At 40.0% G+C, this 26,251-nt stretch overlaps 1 protein-coding gene and 1 pseudogene across 6 annotated transcripts in view; both read right to left on the reverse strand.

Moving 5' to 3' along the window:
* The window catches only part of GRAMD2B (GRAM domain containing 2B), a 121,282-nt gene that overhangs the window by 2,331 nt on the left and 92,700 nt on the right, over positions 1-26,251 (reverse strand). For 4 of the 6 annotated variants that reach the window (XM_043912220.1, XM_043912222.1, XM_043912225.1 and 1 more), the window contains exons 4-13: positions 24,448-24,514; positions 23,426-23,529; positions 17,354-17,449; positions 15,412-15,483; positions 15,219-15,299; positions 11,739-11,850; positions 10,943-11,065; positions 10,244-10,334; positions 7,255-7,359; positions 3,188-3,281 (exon numbers count right to left, since the gene is read on the reverse strand). In XM_043912220.1, the coding sequence (XP_043768155.1) occupies positions 3,188-3,281; positions 7,255-7,359; positions 10,244-10,334; positions 10,943-11,065; positions 11,739-11,850; positions 15,219-15,299; positions 15,412-15,483; positions 17,354-17,449; positions 23,426-23,529; positions 24,448-24,514 (945 nt within the window). The remainder of the gene's footprint in view (positions 1-3,187; positions 3,282-7,254; positions 7,360-10,243; positions 10,335-10,942; positions 11,066-11,738; positions 11,851-15,218; positions 15,300-15,411; positions 15,484-17,353; positions 17,450-23,425; positions 23,530-24,447; positions 24,515-26,251) is intronic. The other 2 variants (XM_043912221.1, XM_043912224.1) reach the window with 1 other exon arrangement.
* Positions 8,962-10,235, reverse strand: LOC122699828 (annotated as a pseudogene).

The raw sequence follows: 26,251 nt of genomic DNA on the forward strand, positions 1-26,251 counted from the left end.
TGCCACTTCCAGTACTAAGAAAATAAGTATTTACTTCTTTACCTGTAGAGGGCACTGGCTTCATTCCCCATATTCTTACTTCACATCTTCCCTACCTATCCCATAGGACCAAAGATAAATGGAAAAGCAGGAGTGGGAAGGGAGAAAAATAAATGATAAAAAAAAAAAAAATTGATATCCAAAATATTTAAAATGCCTACAAAGACAAAACTCCCAAAAGTAAAACAAAGGAGATAAATGGGCAGTTTACAAAAGGAAATCCATAAGGAGAATATATGTATACGAAATGATGTTCAACCACAGTATGAATCAGGAAAAGGTAAATATAAACCATGAGATCTGACTTCACACTCAGTCTAGGAGGTGGGAGGGGGCCAGAATGGCCTAAGATGGTGTCTACACTAGAGAATCTGAGGAGACATTTGAAGATAGACTAATTAGTGAACAAAGTCTTGTGCAGTGTATCAGTGGCAAGTAAAAAAAGAGGAAGGGGTTAAAAGTATTCTTCAATTTCCCACAAGAATGACTGAAAGGGCAGTGATGCCATGAACAGATATGGGTAAGATATAAGCGGGCAGATCAGGAGGCTGAGACGTGACCAGTCCCTGCAGGAGCATAAGAGAGCTGCTGGTATTGAGTAGCAACAGCTGAGACCTGGCTCCTACCTCCTCATAGCTGCTGCACCTCCGCCGTGCGCGGCTGGGTCATCACCAGCCTGCCTCTGGGGAGGGCGGGGCTGGGGCTACAGCCTTAGCAACAGCATATGGGTGTGCCCTGGTGACTGTTTTTATGCTAAGATTCCTATGAGCAATGTGTGCAACTTATGATTATTTACAACGTCAACACATGCATTTTGACCCTAAATCCCCTCTTTCCTGCTTCTGCTTTGGGACACAGGTTTAGGTTGGCACCCTAGCCGAGTGGCTGGGTTCTGCGCAGGACATGGCCAGCTGTCTCCTGTTTTCCTGTCCCTCATTACAGAAAGTGTTGTCCCTGCCCTGATCCACAGGAGAATGGTAAGAAATGCACAAGAGGGCGGCTGGGTTCTGCATGCTTCCCAGTCCAAAGAACATCACCATGTGCCAGCGTGAACAAAAGAGAAAATTATCACTCCATTTTCCAGGTCAGCATGGAAGCCAAACATGTCTAAAGTGAAAGTCACTCAGTTATGTCCAACTCTTTGCGGTATAGTCCATGGAATTCTCCAGGCCAGAATATTGGAGTGGGTAGCTTTTCCCTTGTCCAAGGGATCTTCCCAACCCAGGGATCGAATCCAGGTCTCCTGAACTGCAGGCAGATTCTTAACCAGCTGAGCCACAAGGGAAGCCCAAGAATACTGGAGTGGGTAGCCTATTCCTTCTCCAGCAGATCTTCCCGACCCAGGAATCGAACTGGGGTCTCTTGCATTGCAGGCAGATTCTTTACCAACTGAGCTATCAGGGAAGCTCTAAACATGTCTAAGCATTTCCCCAAAGAAATTTTATCTTCAATTCTAGCAACTAATGTTTTAGTTGTTACTCTATACCTTCCCTAGCTTGATTATGGATCGAAAAGAGAAAATGTCTGAGTCTGCCCACTGATACAGTAATTCAGTGGGGATTATCTATCATGCCTTGGTTTAGAAGAGAAACCTGTGGACTCCTTTGCTCTCCAAAGCAAAGTGGAGTTAAGTGCTAGATACCGTTTGGTATCACAGGACAAACTTAATTTGACTCATTTGTGTTTTATGTTTCTTCCCAAGTAAGCATAACTGTACTATTATGGAAATCCACCAAATACTAAGCATTTGTGGCAGCAATTACAATTGAATAATTCACTAAACCTTTCCTGAGATAAGGATCAATACAAAGCATCTGACGGGAAGGGATAGACATGCTGAAAGGAGAGATAAGAAATGTTAACAAGGTTTAACTTCAGGATATTTCTGGGTGCCTACCATCTTCTCCTGTTTGCCTCACTCTTCAATGACCTTATCCCCAAGCATAAGGTTGGATTTTTGAGAGCAGTAAAGCAGAGGGCTTCTCAGGATAAATGTGGGAGTCAGACCTGGCTCCAATTCTAGCTCTGTCAAATTTCTGGCTCTGCCTCCTTGAGTAAGTTAACTTGAAACTTTGATCATTTTGTCAGATGGAAACAATGACATCTACAGAGACTGAATGCAAATATTTTATGTATGGGGACAACCAGTCTGGGTGGAGCTGGGGCTGCCCTCTCTGGTCAGGACACTCCCTACAGTGTCCCTCCCTGGAGCTCCATGTCAGATATCACTTATCCTTGGGCCTAGGACAGGAGAATAATTTCTAACCAAGGAGGAAAACCACAAAATCTACTATTAATAACAAGGAAAATGAGCTGAAACCTATTTCTTTGTGGAAAATCCCCTGGCGAGGTTTAGTCATTTCAATGGCCTGTCACACACCCATGTGTGTGTAACCCCTGCCCTATGGTGGTAGGGGGCCTATAATACCAACATAAACCCGTGTCCCAAAGCAGAAGCAGGAAAGAGGATTTAGGGTCAAAATGCATGTGTAATAACGTCCCTAAATGCATGACGTTATAAATAGTCATAAGCTGCACACATTGCTCATAGGAATCTTAGCATAAAAACTGTCAACAGGCAGTACCAACCTAGACAGCATATTAAAAAGCAAAGACATTACTTTGCCAACTCAGGTCTGTCTAGTCAAGGCTATGGTTTTTCCAGTAGTCATGTATGGATGTGAGAGTTGGACTATAAAGAAAGCTGAACACCAAAGGATTGATGCTTTTGAACTGTGGTGTTGGAGAAGACTCTTGAGAGTCCCTTGGACTGCAAGGAGATCCAACCAGTCCATCCTAAAGGAGATCAGTCCTGGGTGTTCATTGGAAGGACTGATGTTGAAGCTGAAACTCCAATACTTTGTCCACCTGATGTGAAGAGCTGACTCATTGGAAAAGACCCTGATACTGGGAAAGATTGAGGGCAGGAGGAGAAGGGGATGACAGAGGATGAGATGGTTGGATGGCATCACCAACTCGGTGGACATGAGCTTGAGTAAGCTCTGGGAGTTGGCGATGGACAGGGAGGCCTGGCGTGCTGCAGCCCACGGGGTCGCAAAGCATCGGACACAACTGAGTGATTGAACTGACTGACTGACTGAGGCAGTAGGTACAGTGACTGACCCAACACAGGAAAGAAAGCACTCACCTTTTCTAATCTGATTATGTTAGCTGTAAGCTCTTGGCACAAGGCCTCCACATTTAACTGTACTTGTGACCCCAGGCCAGATGGTGCTGTCTGTCTGTAAGAACCAAGAGAAAAATTACTGTGGGCAGGAATGGCAAAGAAACAAGTGGAATGAACATATTTTAAATTTATTGGAACAGAAAACTAGGTTATAATAGAAGACAGTGTGCATTTAACCTACTAACATCAAAAAGGCCCTACAGTAATCCACAACTCCAGACTAGATGTTTAGGGGACTAATTCTACAAAGATCAGCTGGAAATCTCTTATTTTTGTCTAAGTGGTTGTGTTGTACCTCGGCTTCCAAACAAGAATCAATTATTCTCAAGCATGTGGTTTCTTAGACTCCTTTTATTAACCGCTGATACCTTCTCTCTGTCCATGATGGCATGCAATTTTAAGGAGTATTGCTTTTCTCAGTCATATTCGTACTGTTTATGGGAGAAGCAATCATTTACACTAGAACTTTCATAATGTTTGGGCTTCCCTAGTGGTTCAAATGGTAGAGAATCTGCCTGCAGTGGAAGAGACCCAGGTTCGATCCCTGGGTCGGGAAGATCCCCTGGAGAAGGGAATGGCAACCCACTCCAGTGTTTTTGCCTGAAGCATTCCATGGACAGAGAAGCCTGTCTTTCATCAAATTTCTGCTGATGTGTGTGACTTCTGTATTTCCTTCCTTGAGACCTGCCATATAAATGTAACTGCCCTTGTCTAGTAATATAATTGATATATTCACTATTAACCACTCGAGTGTTAAAGGCATGGGCTCTTACTCTGGGGTCCTCTGGGGTCCTATACCAGCCAAAACTGTAGGACATTTAGAGATATGCATACATTTTCCTGAAGAGCTGCTCAAAAACCATTGATCAGATTTTCATGTTAAGGTCAAGCACCATGGTTTGCATCTCCTCTGTTTCTTGATTGCAATTTAATTTAAGCTGTATTTTTTTTTTAAAGTATGGTTGCTTTACAGAATTTTGTTTTTTGTCAAACCTCAACATGAATCAGCCATAGGTATACATATATCCCCCTCCCTCCCCATCCCACCCCTCGAGGTTGATACAGAGCTCCTGTTTGAGTTTCCTGAGCGATAGAGCAAATTCCCGTTGGCTATCTATTTACATACGGGAATGTAAAAGTTTCCATGTTACTCTTTCCATACGTCTCACCCTCTCCTCCCTCACTCCCCATGTCCATAAGTCTATTCTCTATGTCTGTTTCTCTACTGCTGCCCTGTAAATAAATTCTTCAGTACCATTTTTCTAAATTCCGTATATATGTGTAGAATACGATATTTGTCTTTGTCTGACTTACTTCTTTGTATAATAGGATCTAGATTCATCCACCTCATTAGAACTGACTCAAATGTGTTCCTTTTTATGGCTGAATAACATTCCATTGTGTATATGTACCACAATTCTTTATCCATTCATCTGTCGATGGACATCTAGGTTGCTTCCATGTTCTAGCTATTGTAAATAGTGCTGCAATGAACAATGGGATACATGTGTCTTTTTCAATTTTGGTTTCCTCAGGGTATATGCCTAGGAGTGGGATTGCTGGGTCACATGGTGGTTTTATTCCTAGTTTTTTAAGGAATCTCCATACTGTCTTCCACAGTGGCTATATCAATTTACATTCGCACCAACAGTGAAACAGTGTTCCCTCTTCTCCACACCCTCTCCACCATTTATTGTTTGTAGACTTTTTGATGATGGCCATTCTGACTGGTGCGAGGTGATAGCTCATTGTAGTTCTGATTTGCATTTCTCTAACAATGTGTGATATTGAGCATCTTTTCATGTGCTTGTTATAAGCTGTGAAGTTTTTAGATGGCATTAACTGGTCTAATTTATTTTACATAGAGTCCATTTTTGAGCCATAGATACTTGGTAACTTATTGATGATTATCTAAATGTTAAGAAAGCAAACATGTTTTTCATTGAGCAGAGGTGAAACAGTTTTTTCTTTAACTTTGATCCATAGTATCAAAGTCTTATATCTCAGAAAGGAAACTGAGTTTAAATCTTAAAAAAAAAATGTCATTTATTTATTTGGCTGCACTGGTTCTTAGCTGCAGCATGTGGGATCTAGTTCCTTGACTAGGGACCAAATCCCGTCCCCTGCATTGGGAGTGTGGGATGTTAGCCACTGGACCACCAAGGAAGTACCTGGTGAAATCTTTCGGTTTCTAAACGAGGGATCTGAGACTCAAGGTACTGATTTATCCACATGAAATTCTGACAGTCCACAGGCTGTGAACCCACTAACAAAGCTAGTACAATGTATATATTAAAAAAATGGTTCTGTACCCACGAAAGCAGATTACAAGTGTGGATTTAGCTACCTGGGCAGCATGGATGGATGATCCTGGATGAAGTAAGATACAGAGGAAATTCAGGTTCTATTAAATTACTCTATTAACAGACTTTCCCATCATAGATGTTCCCTGACCTCATGTCATATGCGACTTCTGTGATTTTCCTTTTAAATGATTGTTTTTCAGATTGTTACCTCCTCTTGGGTTGACTACCTAAATAGTAGAGTAAACATTCCATTTGACTTTCATTAACAGAATTTCCCCCTCATTGTCACCAAGTTAATTAAATGATAACAGGACAGGAGGTACATTTCCCTAATAAAATCACTTATATCACTTATATGATAGTGAACTAATATTAACAGTTTACAGTAATGTAGAGCCACCTCCTAGCTCTAGGTGTATTATTAACATTCTGAACAACATGGGAGAGAGTAAGGGCAGGGTATAAATCTATCCCAAACCATTCATTAGACTTCTTATTATTGGTTCAAATGTATGTTCACGGTAAAAAAATAATCTGTGTAACAGCATACACATAAGCCATAGAACAAAACTTTTAGGTAACTATCAAGAAAGGCCCCAGAATGGTATAGCATAATAGTTCTTAAAGTGGGGTACTCTTTTGCCCCCTTCTGATGCCTATGTCAGAAGCTTTCTCTATCTCCTCTATACTTTAATAAAACTTTATAAAAAAAAAAAAATAGTTCTTAAAGTGTAGACCCCAGACCAGCACCAGAAGCTTGGAGAATGGGCCCTGCGGTCTATGTTGATAAGCTGTCCAGATGGTTCTGATACCCAATGAAAATACACTGACTCACTTCTCGGCTATTCCTTACATGCAAGGAACCACTGGTAGACTAAGTTTCTATGGTCATGTAGACCTGAATCCTGATTCTGTTATTTTTTTTTACAAACTATTTCTCTGAGTCTCAGTTTTCTCATCTGGAAAGGAGGGAATAACACCTATCTTATAGGGTTATGGTGAAGATAGAACGAGAGAACATTGTTGGTGTGTGAACCTATGTATTATAACAGTGTCTCTAGCACATGGTACATACGCTATAAAGAAATATCTCTACTTTTAAAACTGCAGCTAGCAGTATGCTTTATTTTACTTTTTAGGGAATGTGTCAAAATCCTCATGTAAATGGGTTTATAGGAAAGACCGCTGTGTCAACAGATTTAATTAGTTGGGGCCTATTAAAAATACCATGGTAGAAAATCTTTACAGACACATTCAGCTAATTATTGGTCACGTAGATCTTATAGTGGTCAAGAGTTTTGTAAATAAGTGAGTTCCTATAAAGAGCTATAAATGATGAAATGTGCTGAGCTTCTTGAATTGCTTCTTTTTTATGAATGACTTGACTCACTGCCATTTTATGAAGATAAACTTGAATATTTTAATAAATGGGCTAAGGTCACAACGGAACTTAGGATAAGAGAACAAGATAATGTAAAATTAGGCTTGTGTCTTGCCTTCTCACTGGCAACAGTATAGCAACTCGAAAACATGCAGCGTCAGGTCATTCATTTTTTTCTCCAGGGCCCACCTACCTCTTTATTTTCTACATGCATACTTAGCAAAACGTCTCATACAGAATGTATCCTCAATTAATGCTTGCCAGAAGGATGCCATGCTCAGGTCAAACATTATACTAATGTGAAAAGCAAGCAGAAGACAGCACTGGAGGGACTGTCTTACTCAGTCTGATGGGTGTCCACACTGGAGGTTAGTGACCCCAGCTGCTCCTCCAGAGTATTAATTCTGTATCTCATGTAGAAGGTCGAGATGATCAGTGCACAGACACTGGAAAGGCATAAAAGAGAAATTATCAATAGGTTGATGGCCAGGACCTGATTGATGTTCCTAAAGCAATAAATGTAAACCCTGTACATTTGAGGCAAGGTATTTACCAAAATAACTTGGCTACAGAGACTTTAAAAAGGTCATTCTTTTTTTCAACAGACTGATTCTTGCACCAAACTTTAGAACTAGGATATTAAACTTCTCTAGGTCCTCAATTTATAAATAATGGCCATTCAGGAGTCTTACTCAAAGCCAGCCAATGTAGATTGTCAAGCTGGGGCTCCTCCTCCCACCAGGTATTATCGGAAGTCCTGGCCAGTGAGTGTCTGGTCTTGTGACTCACAAATTCCCTGCTTTATCTAAAAACCAAACCAGGCACATCCTCCTCGGTTGTGAGGAACAGCCTAGAACTGGATCAGGCTATTTTCAGAAGAACAACTGGTTACAGAGTGGAAGCTGAGGGGGAAGTTAAAAAAGTCAACGCCTAAGTTTTTATTGAAGGGGATTACTTTTCTAAAAATTGAAATACAGTTGATTTACAGTGTTGTGCTAATTACTGCTATGCAGCAAAGTGACTGTTATACATATATTTATATTTTTAGAAACATTCTTCAATACTATTTTTTAAGATTCTTTTAAAATATTTTCCATTTTTTAAACATTCTTTTCTATTATCCTGTGGTTTATCATAGGATACTGAATATAGTTCTCTGTCCTATACAGTAGGACTTGGTTGTTTCTCCTATACATTATATTTTATAACTGTATATAATTTGCATCTGCTAACCCCAACCTCCCACTTCATCCCCCCACCCTCTCTCTCTTGGAAACTACCAGTCTCTTCTCTGTGTCCAGGAGTCTGTTTCTGTTTCACAGATAGGTTCATTTGTGTCATATTTTAGATTCTGCATATAAATGGTATCAGTATATTTGTCTTTCTCTGACTTACTTAGTATGATAATCTCTAGTTGCATCCATGTTGCTGCAAATGGCATTATTTCATTCTTTCTCATGGCTGAACAGTATTCCATTGTGTATATAAATATAACACCATATCTTTATCCATTCATCTGTTGATGGACATTTAGGTTGCTTCCATGTCCTGGCTACTTGGCACTGCATAGGAGTGCATGTGTCTTTTTGAATTATAGTTTTGTCTGGAGATATGCCCATGAATGGGATTGCTGGATCACACGGTAGCTCTATTTTCAGTTTTCTGAGGAGACTCCATACTGTTTTCCACAGTGGTTGCACCAGTTTACATTCCTGCCAACAGTGTAGCAGGGTTCCCTGTCTCCACACCCTCCGGCATTTCTGGGCTTTTTAACAATGGCCATCCTGACTGCTGTGAGGTGGTACCTCATTGTGGTTTTGATTTGCATTTTTCTAATAATTAACAATGTTGAACACCTTTTCAAGTGCCTTTTAGCCATCTGTATCTGTCCTTTGGAGAACTGTCTATTTAGGTCTTCTGCCTGTTTACCAACTGGGTTGTGTTTTTTTGTTGTTGGGTTGGATGAACTGTTTGTATATTTTGGAAATTAAGCCCTCATTGGTCACATCATTTGCAAATACTTTTGCCCAATCTGTGGGTTTTAATTTTGTTTACAGTTTCCTTTGTTATGCAAAAGTTTGTAAAACTTTGACTAGGTCCCATTTGTTTATTTTTGTTTTTATTTCTATTGCCTTGGGAGACTGACCTAAGAAAACATTGCCAAGGATGTTTTGCCCACGTTTTATTCTAGGAGTTTTATGGTGTCATGTCTTCTGTTTAAGTCTTTAAGCTATTTTGAGTTTAGTTTTGTGTATGGTGAGATGGTGTGTTCTAATTTCATTGATTTACTTGTAGCTGTCCAATTTTAAGGGGATGACATTTTAACGTTGTTTTGGTTTCTAACCGGAGGACATTGGATAGATGAAAAAATAAACAAGAACAAAGATGCGTCATATTTCAGGCAACAATTTCTCTACTAAGAGTAGCTACTCAGAACTTAGTCCTCTGCTGGATCTGGTCTGTTTTGCTCGTCTTTCTTCCCTTCTCCGCTATTTATTTATTTATTTTTCATTTTAACAGCTTTTAATGAAAGCTGTAGACAAGATGACTTTATTCCTGCATCTTCTCAATTGTTTCTTCCTTATATTTGCCCTTTTCCTTTCCTACTTGGCGAGATTTGGCTTTACGTTTGAGGATCTTTTTGCGATCTTTGTCCAGTTTTAGTCTGGTGATAACCATCTTGCTAGGGTGAATGCCCACATGGACAGTTGTGCCATTAGCCTTCTCCCGCTGCACTCGTTCAATGTAGATGACGTATTTCTTCCTTTAAACCTGGGCTACTTTGCCAATTTGCTGCCCTTTGTGGTGCCCTCGTACAACCTGAACTTCATCATCCTTTCGGATGGATCAAATGTTGTACTTCTGTCTTAGCTCTTTAGAAAGAGGAGAAGACATAATTTTCCTGCGAATGTGGGAAGGCGCATTGAAATGCCTTTTTCGATTCTTGCTTCAGTCAGAAGTCACAAAGGGATTGAACTTCATTTTGGCCGCTGGCCCTGCAGCGATGGCCACAGAAGGGAAGAGATCTGCAGGCTGTTTCTGGTTCTGTAAGTTTTCCTCCACTATTTATTTAAATAAAAAGGGATGAACATGAAAATGTGACCTAAGTTTAAGGAAAAAAAATGTTGAAGTAGGAGATGAAAATTGCCCCCCTCCCCAAAGATCTGGGTCACATTAGAGACATTAGAGATTCATGGCTCTTGACAACATGAAGAAATTTTTCCTTTAGTGAAATGAATCATTTTCTTTTTTTTTTTTTTTTCATTTTCTTAAGTCATTAACAGTAAAATACAAGTCTTAAGTCCATTCACAGTAAATACATTTACTTACACAATTGCATAGAATATAAGAATATGGTGGAGAGTTGGCCATTTCTCAGACTTTACTCTGGGTATGAGTCCAATGGTTTCTGACTGACCTGCTGAATGGAAAACAAAATATATGTTTTAAAGTGATAACATATCTCCTTCATGCAGCAGTATCCCTATAGGGAAGAAGTACTTGAGAGGCAGAATTATTTCCAGGCAATAGGAATCAGAGAATATACTATCTGAAGCCTTCCAGTTTTCATTTCAACCAGTGGTTACAATTCCTTCCCACATGTTTCATTCAATACATAATTGTTGAGAGCCTTCTCTATGCCAAGGCTTGGGATAGAGTGAGTGATTGGTGAACAATACAGACCCCAGCCTTGATCTCCTACCAGGACAACCGGTGACCAGTTATGATAATAATCAGTAAATAATAATTAAATAATTTAGTTTTATGGGTAATTTTCGAATCATAGTCTCAATGTATTCAGAATGATGAAAGGTCCTCTACAGAAGCTATTCATCTTTGTATCCCTTACAGTAAAGCACAGAACTGGGTACTGTCTGTTGAGTGAATAAATGAACTAATATGCAAAGACCTACAGCAGGAAGGGAGGACAGGGAACAGGAAAGGCAGTCATAAAGTGGAACATGAGGACCTTTTCAAGTTACAAGCAGATGCCCCACTACCCGCCTGCCATCATAATCCATTCCTTACCATGCCCAGGGAGACTCTTGGCTTTTCCCTCAGGTACTCTGTTCACGAGGGGATCTGCCCGAGTTGGTTTCGTTTCTCCCTTGGAGACATTCAGAACTGTCTGGGATTCTGTCACATGGAAATCTACCAAGATGAAACAGGGCTGGGTAAGTTTTCCCTCCAGTGTGTTTACACACATAGGATCAACCACAAAGCAAATCAATCCCTGAATATATACATAATGGTTGGGAACATAAATGGATCTTCTCACAAGCTGGTTGAGTGGCTTGGAGATGAAATTCAGTGTTTAAGCAAATAAGAAATAAAACAATACAAAGGCAGTTTGTCCTTATCCCACTGACTCATGGGGATCATTCGGCCATAATAATTAATAATATTATAAAGAAGAGGTAAGAAAATATTGCATGTTTCTGTCTTTCAACCACTCCAATATTATGTCTATTTAAGAGATTTTTTTCTTTCCCCCCTCACACCACGCAGCTTGTGGGATTTTAGTTCCCCAACCAGGGATTGAACCGGGGCCCTCTGCAGTGAAACTGTGGAGCCTTAACCACTGGACCATCAGGGCATTCTCAAAGAGACATTTGTTACATGCATATAAAGGGAAATGGGTTTTTACCACATAGGCAATTCGTTTCCCTTGAACTTTCAAACTACCCTTTGTTTAGAGTCCCGTTTTAACTGTAAGCTCAGAAGATGTGTTGTTTATTGGTTGGTTTTGTCTTCTTATTTTCGTTAAGGTAAGGATGTTTTGTGAAGAATTAAGTTTCAGTAAAGATACAAAAATCTTCCAGACCTCGAGAGTTCTCAGATTCAGGGGTCTGAGATCCAGAACTACTGTATCCTTCCATGTCTTGCCTTCTTTGCTGTACCACTCCATCCAGATCTGAGAATTCATCATTGAAATCCTGAAGGGAAATAATGAAATGCAAAGAGGCCCATTATCCTTTATTCAACATGCAGGCCTTTCACTTAGGCCTGACCTATAAAATACAAATAAGGAGGGATTACCCCACACTACTGGGTTTCCGCAACAGATCAGAGTATCTGGTTACTGATTTTCTGGGCAATCAGAATTCTGTTAACACACAGTGGCCAACTTGTTTGAAACAACAAATGTCTAGGGAAAAAAGTGGAATGCTGATGACAGAAGAGCTTCCAGGTAAAGCCGGAGAAGTCTCATTTGCATTTTGTAATGAGAAAAAGTGACTGAAATACATATACATAACAAAAAAGTAGCTAGAAAGTTCTAAATGTGTATTCTAAATGCAGAGTCCTTTGGACAGCAAGGAGATCAAACCAGCCAATCCTTAAGGAAATCAACCCTGAATATTCATTGGAAGGACTGGATGCTGAAGCTTCAATATTCTGGTCACCTGATATGAAGAGCTGACTCAACGGGAAAGACCCTGATGCTGGGAAAGATTGAGGGCAGGAGGAGAAGCGAGTGACAGAGGATGAGATGGCTGAATGGCATCATTGACATAATGGACATGAGTTTGAGCAAATTCCTGGAGATAGTGAAGGACAGGGAAGCCTGGTGTGCTGCAGTGGAATCACAAAAGAGTCAGACATGACTTAGTGACCGAACAACAACAAATGCAGAGAAAGGTTTCTTTCAAATTACAGTTTTAAAAGAGGTATTGGAAACAGAAAAGGGAAAATGGCCTAAGCTAACTGGACACTGAAGGGAAAGTTTTAGCTTTTTTCTTCCCTCAAACAAATCAAAACAGGGTCAATAACATACTTCCAAATGACAGAAGGGTTATACAGGAGTATGAAGTTGGGAAAAAGCGGGATGTTTTTGCTGTGTACCCTACTTGTTCCCCAAAGTGCTTAAGAAATGAAGAGACAAGAGGTATCACTAAAATGTGCCGGTGAAAGTACAATTAAGCGATTAGGCAAAGGTACAATTAGGCGAGCTTTTCACAATTTATTTAGCGACCAAGCGAAGAAAAGGAAACATGACCTATAAGCAAATTACCAACATTTCACCTTCAACTAGCTATCTCTTGATCATTTCAACAGCCACTGCAACTTCATGCAAGAATGTATAGGGGAAAGAAAATTAAACAATTCAAATCTCCTCAATTTAATAAGTATTAATGGAATGCCTACCATAGATCAGGCAGTATACAAAGCTCCATACATATGATTTCATGACTGCACTTAAATCTTCACAGCCATGTAAGGAGCTTGGCATTTTACCAGATAAAGAAACTGAGTCAGAGTAAATAAAGAGCTTGCCTGATAGCAGAGCTCAGCTGGCTGGAACCGAGATTTGAAACCAGGTTTGATGGATTCCAAATCATAAGTGTTTTATCCTATTTCTCACTGTTTTTTTTTTTTTTTTTTTTTTTCATTTATTTTTATTAGTTGGAGGCTCATTACTTTACAATATTGTAGTGGTTTTTGCCATACATTGACATGAATCAGCCATGGATTTACATGTGTTCCCCTTCTCGATCCCCCCTTCCGCCTCCCTCCTCATCCGATCCCTCTGGGTCTTCCCAGTGCACCAGACCTAAGCACTTGTCTCATGCATCCAGCCTGGGCTGGTGATCTGTTTCACCCTTGATAGTATACTTGTTTCAATGCTATTCTCTCAGAACATCCCACCCTCGCCTTCTCCCACAGAGTCCAAAAGTCTGTTCTGTACATCTGTGTCTCTTTTTCTGTTTTGCATATAGGGTTATCATTACCATCTTTTAAAATTCCATATATATGCATTAGTATACTGTATTGGTCTTTATCTTTCTGGTTTACTTCACTCTGTATAATGGGCTCCAGTTTCATCCATCTCGTTAGAACTGATTCAAATGAATTCTTTTTAATGGCTGAGTAATATTCCATTGTGTATATGTACCATAGCTTCCTTATCCATTAGTCTGCTGATGGGCGAGATTTGAAACCAGGTTTGATGGCTCCAAATCATAAGTGTTTTATCCTATTTATCACTGTTTTTTTTAAGGTAGTTTTTTTTTTTAATTGAGATAAAATTCACTGGTTTAAGTATGCAATGTAGTGGTTTTCAGAATAATTACATTATTGTACAACCATCACCCCTGTCTTATTTCATGATATGCCCATCTCCCCACCAAAAGAAACTCTTTATCCATTATCAGTCACTACAATTTGTCCCTCCTTTCATCCCCTGGCGACCACTAATGCATTTTCTGTCCCTATGGACTCGTCTATTCTGAAAATTTCATATAAATGAATCATACAACATGTGGCCTTTTGTGTCTGCCTTCTTCCCCTTAGCATAATGTGTTCAAGATTTATCCATGCTGTATTATGTATTGATAGGTCTTCCTTTTTATGGTCAAATAATATTTCACTATATAGATATATTATATTTTATTTGTCCATTTATCAGCTGATGGGTACTGGGGTTGCTTGTACTTTGGGGCTGTGATGTATAATGCAGCTATGAACATTCTGGTTTAAGTTTTTGTGGGAACATGTTTTCAATCCCAGTACTTTTTAACAGCTCTGAAAAAAAAATAAAGATTTGTAGATGCTGAAACTCTGGACTCATCCCACTTCACCAAAGGTATTAAAACATTTAACAATCATCAATTCAGGAACAACCATTTGAACAACATGGCTGGGACTTCTTGGGCTTATATTATACTATCTCAGGTATAAATCTTGTACAAATGGGGGAGCTATTTCCCATTAGAGATTTACTCTCTAGTCAAAAAGTCTACAGGAACCAAAGAATCTCTCTGCCTTTCACTTGGGCATTATAGCTTTCTTCTTCCACAGTTATTTCTAGTTATCCCTCTTCCACAGTTATTCCTGGGTATCCCTCATCATCTGCTAAGCTGCAAAATCTTTGAAGGTAAGAACTAGTTTTGATTTTTCCTGGTGTCTTTATGGGTATGCTATGCTAACATGGTGCCTTGAACACAGAAGACGTTCAATGACTTGTGGGACTGAATCATGCCCTCCCCAAATACATTGGTGAATCCTTCTAAACAACACTGATAAATACATCAAGATTTGATGAATACCTTTGTGGACCTGTAACTGGCCAAGTCAGCCCACTAACATGTTTCTTTTCTTTTGCAGGATGGCTCTTCAATTTCCTGAATAAGTTTGTGACTTCCTATGGTCCTCTCTTCTTCAGAATAGAAATGCCCTCTTCAACTCTGCCTCAGATACCATGGTCCTAGGTTCCTCCCACACCCTGGTCATGGTGTAAGGAGCAGTGCCACTGTGTGACCTTCTCACTTTCTTTTGCCTTTTCATCATTATGTAGGCAACTCACCAGAGGCAGAGATGAAGGGCGGTCTGCCCGGAAACTGTTTTCAAGAGAAGATGGACTGGGACCATTGCCAATACCTGTATTCTGAAATTTTTGAAACAAAATTATTTTTATAAAATGGAAAAACCAGATCAACTCCAAAACTAAGAAATACAGAAGAGAGACAGCAATTGAGGCTCAGAGATGTCATACTCACTTCTAAGTGTCCACACACAGATTTCAGTAGTTTGTAAGTTGAATCTCTGGAGAGTAAGGAGACAAATATGTACTGAAAAACAAAATAATAATTATTAACAGATACTGCTTGACTAGAAGTAAAAGTTAAACATTTTATCTATCTATATTTTTTCAAACAATGTAGCCTATATTCTATATAGAGTCTATACTCTCATTCATCTCACCCACACATTGAGTTTTTATTCCATTCCTGGAATAAAGTGAATATGTTCTCCCACAATAGCAACAAAACTCTCAAACCCAACTTAAATAGAGAAATGTATAGCAAAAGGAAAGCTCTGATACCCTAACCTCAGTGCCCCAGACAAGCTTGGACAGAAAGAGACCTGAATAGTAAAGAAAGGCCCGTGGTGCTTTTGCCAGGTCCCCTTTTAAGTCCCTCTCCCTCCCCTCCCCACCTCCTTTTGAGAAGGTATTTAAGAGTTCCCAAGGGGCTGCTGTCTCTGCTCTGACCTAGATTTCCATTGAAAATTTCCCAGCCGCTCTAACAGGCTCATTTGTTTTTTTCAAGCCACTTCCAGATTCTTTCTTGTACAAATATGGAGATTTCCTAGTGGACGCTTATAAGTAAGTTATGAGAAAGAAGTCAAGTCAGAGATAGACAAGTCATTTGGAGACAAATGACATAAGGAAAAATGATTTTACCATCCACCATATGTTAACAATAAAAAAGCTCACTCTTTTTCCATCTGTTCGAGTCCCACAGTCTTTTCACACTCGCTTTCCAAAGTTTGTGACTACCCTCTCTTGCTCACCCATGAGAGAACTTGATATACTTTCCAAGCAAATACTGTATTCCAAAGTAGTTAACATTATGGGTTCTGGCAGTAGATGGACTGAGTTGCAGATTTTGGCTCCTTTACTTACCAAGTGGGTGACACTGGGCAAATTGCTTATTTAATGCCTCTTAAGTTTCTGTTTTAACAGTCCCTACCCCTCATAGTATGGCAGTGTGGAATAAATGTGTACATACAAGGAAAATGTCTTGTGTACGTCTAGCAAGAAGTACCTGCTGTTTGCTAGCCATTAGTACTTTTTAAAAAAAATCTCACAATAGGTATCAGCATATTTCCTAGCTCATCAGAATAGCTTCTTTTAATCTTCCCTTCTCTTTCCTTCCTTCTTTAAGTTATTCAGCAGGGTTAGAAATTACTTTTATGCTTTCTTAACAACAGTAAGGAAAAGATATTAAAAAAAAAAAATTTCAAGTGAAAAATGAGTAAGCAAACCATTCCACTGCCTCTCTCTTGCCAAGATGGAAGAAACACTGCTCTCCATGAAAATATTTCAGGCTGTCCACGCCTGGGGTAGCCCAAGGCCAATGACAACTCCAGAACTTCTGTATTGAAGAGGGGTAGATAAGGCAACTTGGAATCAGAGAGGCCCTAGATTGGGCCTGAAGCTGCACCTGAATAGCAGACCCCACTTTTATGTTTTCAGGTTGGCTCTGGAGAGGCACCAATGGAGGTTATGGGGAGACTGGCCACCCCCATCCCAGGGACTCCTCCTATCACCGTGCCTCACCCTGTAAACAAGGCCGCGGTAGTGTTTTAAATAATAATAAAGAAATGAAATATATTCCCCTGGCCTGACCTGACCTGATAGATGTTAGGGAAAGGGAAGTTGGTAAAGAATTTTAATTTTTTGGACCTTGGTCAAGCAAGTATAATGAAGTCAGCAGGAAATTCAAAATAAGCAATGATTGGAATAAATCACCTTGTCAGGGGAAAACCACACTATACAAATGTCTGAAGGCTGTGATTTTAAAAAGTAATCTTCTAGAGTAACTCCCAATTCATGGTATTTATGGTTCAGGGTCTTGGTAACTTGGCAAGAGGCCCCTAAGGCAATGAAACCCAGAGCAGGACAAAGCAGGGTGCCCATGGCCGCTGCGTACTCACCCTGTCTGTGACTGTCGCTATAATCAGGGCATTTGGCACCAGGAGGGCAGTTTTGGTTTTCTTTATCAAGGTTACTGAGAAAGCTGGAATCGAGATCTGAAACAGAATCACTGAGTTAACATGGGTTCAGGCTTCACAGAGCAGCATTCCAAATCGTCATGTTAAAGGAAAAAGAAAAGATGAAACCAACAGCCGGCTCTTCAGTCTCCATGAAGAAAAGGGAATCTTAAAGAGTGGTATGGGTGTGTCAACGAGGTCTCAACGTGGTGTTTACAAAGCAAGAGGATAAGTGTGGATCACTGAGTCTGTTGAAGGGTTTGGTGGGAAACCTTTATCTTTAGACATGGGAACAGAATGCAAAATGTACAGTCATTTTAAAGGTGATCCTAAGACCCTAAAGAAGTTAGGTGCTTGTGGTTATCCACTCTGAGCTCATCTCCAACCACCTTGCTCTCCTCTGTTCTTAGGGGAAGAGGCTGAAAGCACTGGTGTAGCAGACCCATTTGGGGACAAGAATCCTGGGACCTGAACTCTCAGTTCTGTTACTATCTACATGACCTGTCCAACCTCGTAAGCTGTCCTTTCTTGGCCTCAGTTCCCTGACTTACAGAGACAGTTTCACCTACTTCCCAGGGTTTTCTGTGGATTACATGAGATAACAGATGGAAAATAGCTAGCAGTCAATAAAAATGTCATTCATTTCCTCATCTGTCTCTTAAAAAAGAGGATGGGTGAAATAAAAGAACTCTTAAGTTCTTTTCTGATTCAAACAATAAGAAATAACGACAATTATAGCAGCTACCATTATCAATACCTATTCACTAGATGACAATTTCATTTAATTATGACATTCCTATAATATAGATATTCTAAGAGATAAGGATGTTTGTTTAGAGAGGTATATGACTTTCACCAGGGCTTTCCTGGTGGCTCAGATTGTAAAGAATCTGCCTGCAATGCAGGAGACCTGGGTTCTATCCCTGGGTCAGGAAGATCTCCTGGAGAAGGGAATGGCTACCCACTCCAGCATTCTTGTCTGGAGATTTCCATGGACAGAGGAGTCTGGTGGGCTACAGTCCATGGGGTCTCAAAGAGTAGGATATGACTTTCTCAGGGTCATAAATAAGTTACAAAGATAGAATCTGAACCAATCTGATCCAAAATAGGGGTTCTTTTTTATACAATGTACTACAAGAATGTACCAGATGCCACAAATAGTAGATGTTTCTCATATTTTAATCAAAACCCGGTTGATTTTTATGAGATCAACCAGGCTTGATCTCAAAGGAAAATGGATCACATCACTTTGATCCCCGAAAACAGAGGCACCCACACTCCTGGTAACAAGGGCCTGAATTCGCCCACAGGTGCATACACCCACGTGAACATACATTTTGTAAAAATGCTTTATATATTCTGAAAGAAATCAACAAGGTCAGTTGGTGGGGAGGAGGGCCTTATGCTAGTACTTTCAGCTTGAATGACCAAAACTGAACTTGTCATTTTCTTAAGCTTAAATTTAGGATATTTGTGTTCATACGGAGGTTTACAGCATGGAGTTGTTCTACTGCTCCAGATGGGAAGACTATGAAGAAGCAGGGGCTGATCTAAATTAGACACTAGAGGAAAGAAAGCTATTTCACCAAAGAACTCTACCCACAAAACCTTTGAAGTTGGGGAAATAATTCAGAAGTGATAAACTGGGATTACTTTGGAAAAAAGAACTTTGTATCTTCCAAGAAAGATGAGGATATAACAATGAGTCTAATTTCTATTCTCAGCAGCAACACAAATACACAGTGACAAGAGCTATAAATTTGGATTTTTGCAGAATCTGAGGCATGGAACATCCTTAGGATGGAGTTTTCAATCAACTGCTTCATAAGTATAAAATGACAACTAGATAACACTGGAGAAATAACGCATGAATCATTTCTCTGTTTGAGCTTAGATGGAATGCGATACATGCCTTTAATTTTACTAGCATCTGAAAATACACACAGGCTGAAAACGTCTTGATTAAATTAAGGTTACACTTTATTATTAACATTTCTCCAGGGTAGGGTGCTTAGAAAACTCCCCTTCCTGGTGCAGATTGTTTGACTCCTTTTAGTTCATGCTAGATCGCGTTGGGCCAAGGTCTGTTGGCAGGGAGCAAATTCTGCCAGAGGACTGAAGCCCAAGTTTCCATGACACCATCCTCAGTGGGGAAGGAATGTGCAAGTCACTATTGTGGTTCTTATCTTCCCACCCCTCTTAGATTAGATATAGCACAGGCAAAAGCAATCCGGATCCCATGTGTCCTTGTCTTAAAAAAACTAGGTCAATCCTTTTTTTTTTTGGTCAGTTCTTTCTTAGCTAGAGGAGGGACTTTGAAACCATTACTAAAGTAATATTAGCTTGAAACCACTTACTGGCTTTGTGAATTCCTCATCCCTTAACAAAGGCTAATTCTTTGTTCTCTAATGTTTTCAATCCCTGCTGCTTTGGTCAGAGGTGTTGGCTTTCGTTATTCCTGAGAATTATCTTCATCCCACAGAACTGGAAATCAGTCCCCTTATCCACTCTATGCACAAGAGTTTATAATCCAGAAATCTAGAAACATGGTATGATATTACTCAATATGGCTTTCCATTATACTGATTCAAATAATACTGTGAATCTAAACTATGTTTATCTCAACACAACTCTATACAATAAAAATTACATGTTTGATGCTAGTCTGCTGACTCAATACCAACATAAAGAATTTCCACTATATTTGTTAAGTGGCCTTTATAAGACTGCCAGTAGAAAATTACTAGAACTAATCAATGAATATAGTAAAGTTGCAGGATATAAAATTAACACACAGAAATCCCTTGCATTCCTATATACTAACAATGAAAAAACAGAAAGAGAAATTAAGGAAACAATACCATTCACCATTGCAACAAAAAGAATAAAATACTTAGGAGTATATCTACCTAAAGAAACAAAAGACCTATACATAGAAAACTATAAAACACTGATGAAAGAAATCAAAGAGGACACAAACAGATGGAGAAACATACCATGTTCATGGATTGGAAGAATCAATATTGTCAAAATGGCTATTCTACCCAAAGCAATCTATAGATTCAATGCAATCCCTATCAAGCTACCAACGGTATTTTTCACAGAACTAGACCAAAGAATTTCACAATTTGTATGGAAATACAAAAAACCTCGAATAGCCAAAGTAATCTTGAAAAAGAAGAATGGAACTGGAGGAATCAACCTGCCTGACTTCAGACTCTACTACAAAGCCACAGTCATCAAGACAGTGTGGTACTGGCACAAAGACAGAAATATAGACCAATGGAACAGAATAGAAAGCCCAGAGATAAATCCACGAACCTATGGACACTTTATCTTTGACAAAGGAGGCAAGGATATACAATGGAAAAAAGACAACCTCTTTAACAAGTGGTGCTGGGAAAACTGGTCAACCACTTGCAAAAGAATGAAACTAGAACACTTTCTAACACCATACACAAAAATAAACTCAAAATGGATTAAAGATCTAAATGTAAGACCAGAAACTATAAAACTCCTAGAGGAGAACATAGGCAAAACACTCTCCGACATAAATCACAGCAAGATCCTCTATGACCCACCTCCCAGAATATTGGAAATAAAAGCAAAACTAAACAAATGGGATCTAATGAAACTTAAAAGCTTTTGCACTACAAAAGAAACTATAAGTAAGGTGAAAAGACAGCCGTCAGATTGGGAGAAAATAATAGCAAATGAAGCAACAGACAAAGGATTAATCTCAAAAATATACAAGCAACTCCTGCAGCTCAATTCCAGAAAAATAAATGACCCAATCAAAAAATGGGCCAGAGAACTAAACAGACATTTCTCCAAAGAAGACATACAGATGGCTAACAAACACATGAAAAGGTGCTCAACATCACTCATTATTAGAGAAATGCAAATCAAAACCACAATGAGGTACCATTACACACCAGTCAGGATGGCTGCTATCCAAAAGTCTACAAGCAATAAATGCTGGAGAGGCTGTGGAGAAAAGGGAACCCTCTTACACTGTTGGTGGGAATGCAAACTAGTACAGCCACTATGGAAAACAGTGTGGAGATTCCTTAAAAAACTGGAAATAGAACTGCCATATGACCCAGCAATCCCACTTCTGGGCATACACACTGAGGAAACCAGATCTGAAAGAGACACATGCACCCCAATGTTCATCGCAGCACTGTTTATAATAGCCAGGACATGGAAGCAACCTAGATGCCCATCAGCAGATGAATGGATAAGGAAGCTGTGGTACATATACACCATGGAATTTTACTCAGCCGTCAAAAAGAATTCATTTGAACCAGTCCTAATGAGATGGATGAAACTGGAACCCCTTATACAGAGTGAAGTAAGCCAGAAAGATAAAGAACATTACAGCATACTAACACATATATATGGAATTTAGAAAGATGGTAACGATAACCCTATATGCAAAACAGAAAAAGAGACACAGAAATACAGAACAGACTTTTGAACTCTGTGGGAGAAGGTGAGGGTGGGATGTTTCAAAAGAACAGCATGTATACTATCTATGGTGAAACAGATCACCAGCCCAGGTGGGATGCATGAGACAAGTGCTCCGGCCTGGTGCACTGGGAAGACCCAGAGGAATCGGGTGGAGAGGGAGATGGGAGGGGGGATCGGGATGGGGAATACGTGTAAATCTATGGCTGATTCATATCAATGTATGACAAAACCCACTGAAATGTTGTGAAGCAATTAGCCTCCAACTAATAAAAAAATTAAAAAAAAAAAAAAAAAAGACTGCCAGTAGCTTTAGGGTGAGTATTTTTTTTTTAATCTTTTTTTTTTTTCTTTCGTAGGGAGAGTATTTAAATAAAACATATCTACCAGTCAAAATAAAAGGGGTTTTTATTTTTTTTATTTTTTTCAAAAGGAGTTTTTAATCAGCTACTTCATGAATATAAAAGTTGCTTATTCATGAGCATGAATCAGAATAATTAAAAACTCAGCAAGGTCACGCAAACCCCAGGTATTTCTTTGCCTCCTTGTTCTGGTGGCCTGACTGAACTGTGTGATGTGACATCATAGCTCAAAGGGAAAGAATGTCAGTGGGAAGTAATGAGCTTTTTCCTTTCTTACACCAAACTCCCAAGGGCCTTGTTTTAAAAGGCGGTGCCCTGGGAAAACTACCAGCTCCTTCAGGCTATTCTCCTTAATGGCTCAGGTATCATGGGACTCTGCTCCCCCAAATCTGTATTTAGTGAGAAGGAAAAGATGTCAGTCAGTGTCTACTGGAGATGGTATGTGACTCCCAGATCAGGACCAAAATGCTCCAAAGCCTGAACATTTTGTACTAGTGACATAGGGAGCTGTAATAAGTAGCTTATTTATAGGCCTGTTTGCCTAGATTTCTCATGGTAACTGTGTGAATATGGTGTACAATTTTTTTTTTTTTCAAGAATGGTTTTGGGTTTAATGTATGTCCTTGAAACAAATTACAGCACACCCTCCACATGAAGAACTTTGAGTGTGCTGGTGACATCTTGGTAAAAAGGATTTAAGGCAGGATTTTAGGAGGGCTATATGTATGTAAGGAAATGAATGAAAAGAGCGCAGTTTAGGGACAAAGAGAAGTTTGTGTCATCTAGAGGCATTTAGGGGGCTTCCCAGGTGGCGCTAGTAGTAAAGAACCCGCCTGCCAATGCAGGAGATGAAAGAGACACGGGTTCTATTCCTGGATTGGGAAGATCCCTTAGAGAAGGGCATGGCAACCTACTCCATTATTCTTGCCTGGAGAATCCCATGGACAGAAGAGCCTGGCAGGCTATAGTCCACAGAATCACAAGGAGTTAGACACAACTGAAGATACTTAGCACTCATGCAGAGGCATTTAGAACCTGTAGTATTTGGGACTACAGTCAAGGAAACTTGGTATAAAGGTATAATAATGACACAAATATTTATAAACATTGCTACACTTAACAATTAATGTTAACAATATGTAAGAAAATGCAGGGTTAGTTTTCTTTTTAAAAAAATACTAACCTTAGTGTCTTTTCCAAAGACCTTGGAATGAAAACAAATCCAGTTTTCCGATACAAAGAGCTTCCCTTGGTATAATATTTCTTTCTGTAGAGCACACGTAAAACCTGGGAAGATATACACAGGTATAACATCATTTAGAATTTCCATTTAAAACGAAATCTATCTGTTGATGACTCAGGGATGGGCAGAGATAACACACTCATATGCTCAAAAGATCTCTCCCCTGTTTTTCAGTCATCTTTAGTGGAATAAAGCTATGGAGATGAGAGTCTGTTTTTTAATTCTATGTCTTACAAACTTCAGTAAAAACATCAAAATAGAAAGGCAAGTCTGTCATTGCAGATGAGGGTTCAGAATGATGTTTCCAAAATCTCTGTTTGGGAAGGTGTGTCAGCCTTGTGCTAATTTGACACTGCTGCCTGCCCCTCCTTCCCTGGGAGGGTCATAATGACTCTTTTGAAATAGATGCTCTCCTTGTGGGAAGAGCACGTGACCCACGCCTTCCTGTGTGGAGAGAATGGCAGGAACCCAGCATGCTGCCTGAGCATTTGTGTACTGAGGGAGGCTGGAATGGAACCCTGGGTCCCTCTGCTCCCAGGTGGAGCCAAGCAGGTGCTGAATGGCGTGCTGGGCCAGGTGTTTAGGTGTGACCGCTGAGCCCTGCACAACGCAGGGGTCGACATGTCTGTCGACCTAGGTCTGTGTTGCCTTCTTCCAGTCTGGTCTTGCTTGGTCTTGTTATCCTAAAACTCAGCAGAGTCCAATCACCATGCATGTGAGCACAAATATGGAAGGCGAGGACATTCTGGAAACCTCTGGGATAACTCTGTATCACATGGAGGGAGTCATTCTAGTCTCTCATCTCTCAAGGTGCTGGGTGAGAGCTGAGTGAGGTCAGCATCATGGTCACATCATGACTTTCAGAAACTTATTCCCCTTGGTGATTCAGTCCCCAGACTCTTTCACCCCCCCCCCCCCAAACCAATTAGCATCTTTTCAAAGTCAACCAGGTCAGAACTTACTTTGCCTAAGGGGTTCCTCCGTGGGGACGTCTAGAAAGAGTTTGTGGAAATGCATGTTTGCTTTGTCCTACAAGGAAGACAGAAGTCATTGCTATCAGTGTTCTTATCAAACAAACAAATTGTAACTTCAATTGAAATTATGTAACAAGCCTCCCCACTCTTAAAGAAAGAATCTTTAGGAATTCCTTCTCCCTGATCTGATAGTCTCCAACACAGTCCTTCAGTGAAAAACAGTGGAGGTCACAAAGGTTTCATTTTCCAACAAGATTAGTGACCTGATGACTAGACATGTATCTATAATCATGAAGGAGCTGGTGGGCAGCCTTCTGCAGAAGTGGCTGGATGAGGGTATCCCTAGTAAGAAATGAGGCAGAACTGTCAGAAATCTCACCAGGTAGTGAATCCCAGGGCACTCAAGATCCCAGTGAGTCCTCTCAGAAGAGGGTAGTGGTTAAAAGCTCTGTATCAGATAACCCTGAGTTTAAGTCTTGGCTGCACCTCTTCTGTGGTATGTGATCCTGGCCTAGTAACTTAACCTCTCTGGGCCTCAGTTTTCTTACCCGTGTCAGAAGGATGTCCTAAGGCTTAAATGGGGTGATACATCTCCAGGACCTGCTACTGGGTTTGCCCCTATCCCTATTACTATGGGGAAGGTATTTCCTTAACCAGTGTTGGGGGAGATGACAAATAGGATTTCTCATGAAAGATTTAGCTCTCCAGGGCAGTGGAAGGCCCAAGAGTCTGAAATGCTACAAATCACTTCATCTTCAAGGCACCTGTTTCCAGTTGTGACAACAATGTACAGACAGCAATTTACAGCCTGTAAGGGGCATTCACAAAACACCACTCCCAGCTCCACAGTAACCTGGGAACCAATGTCCGTACTGCACAGTTCAGGGACCTGTGCCTCAGGGATACTTGGGGACTTAACTGGCTCCACACATCTACTAAGAGGTAGAGCTGGGCCCTCCATCCACAGGATCACTCTTCTTCAAAAGCATCCAGCAGGCAGAATCTTATGAGCAGAAAAGAGATACCACAAATTGGCCCTTGATGATTTTATTATCTACTAAAAGTGGTCTCAATGGCATAAGTGGTCCTAGTATTGTCACAAAGGTCATTCATAGGACAGACAGTCCCCTCAAGACAACTAATTCATAGATGAACACTTCACATAAAGTAGGTTAGCTCATGCTGCTTCTTGGAGTGCATCTTGCATCCAGAAAGTTCCCTTTGATTAAAGCTAGATGTTGTTCTAAAACTTACGGTTACCAGTGGGGAAAGTGGGGGGTGGGAGGGAGGCATAAATTGGGAGATTAGGATTGATAATATACACACTATTATAAAGAAACAGATAACTAGTAAGAATCTACTGTATAGCATAGGGAACTCCAGTCAATACTTTGTAATGGGCTCTATGGGAATAGCATCTAAAAAAGTGGATATATGTATAACTGATTCACACTGCTGTTCAGCAGAAGCTAACACAACACTGTAAATCAACTATACTCCAGTAAAAATTTAAAAAGCTAGGTGTTCTATCAGAGCTTTGCTGAGATTTTCTTCTTAATGGCTATAGTGAGTATTGGCTGCATGCTTGATTTAAAAATATCCTGGGCCATGAAATCTTCAAAAATGTGGATAAAAATCAAATTAAAAAAAGGCAGGGACTGATCTAAATTAAACATGACATGACAAACAAATGCAATGCATGGCTCAACAGGATTCTAGAGAGCAGGGGGAAAAAAAACCCTCTGTAAAAGACATTGACTACTGGGACAACTGTGGACATTGAAAATGGATT

The sequence above is a fragment of the Cervus elaphus genome, chromosome 9, assembly GCF_910594005.1.
Source record: "Cervus elaphus chromosome 9, mCerEla1.1, whole genome shotgun sequence".
Classification (NCBI taxonomy): Eukaryota; Metazoa; Chordata; class Mammalia; order Artiodactyla; family Cervidae; genus Cervus; species Cervus elaphus.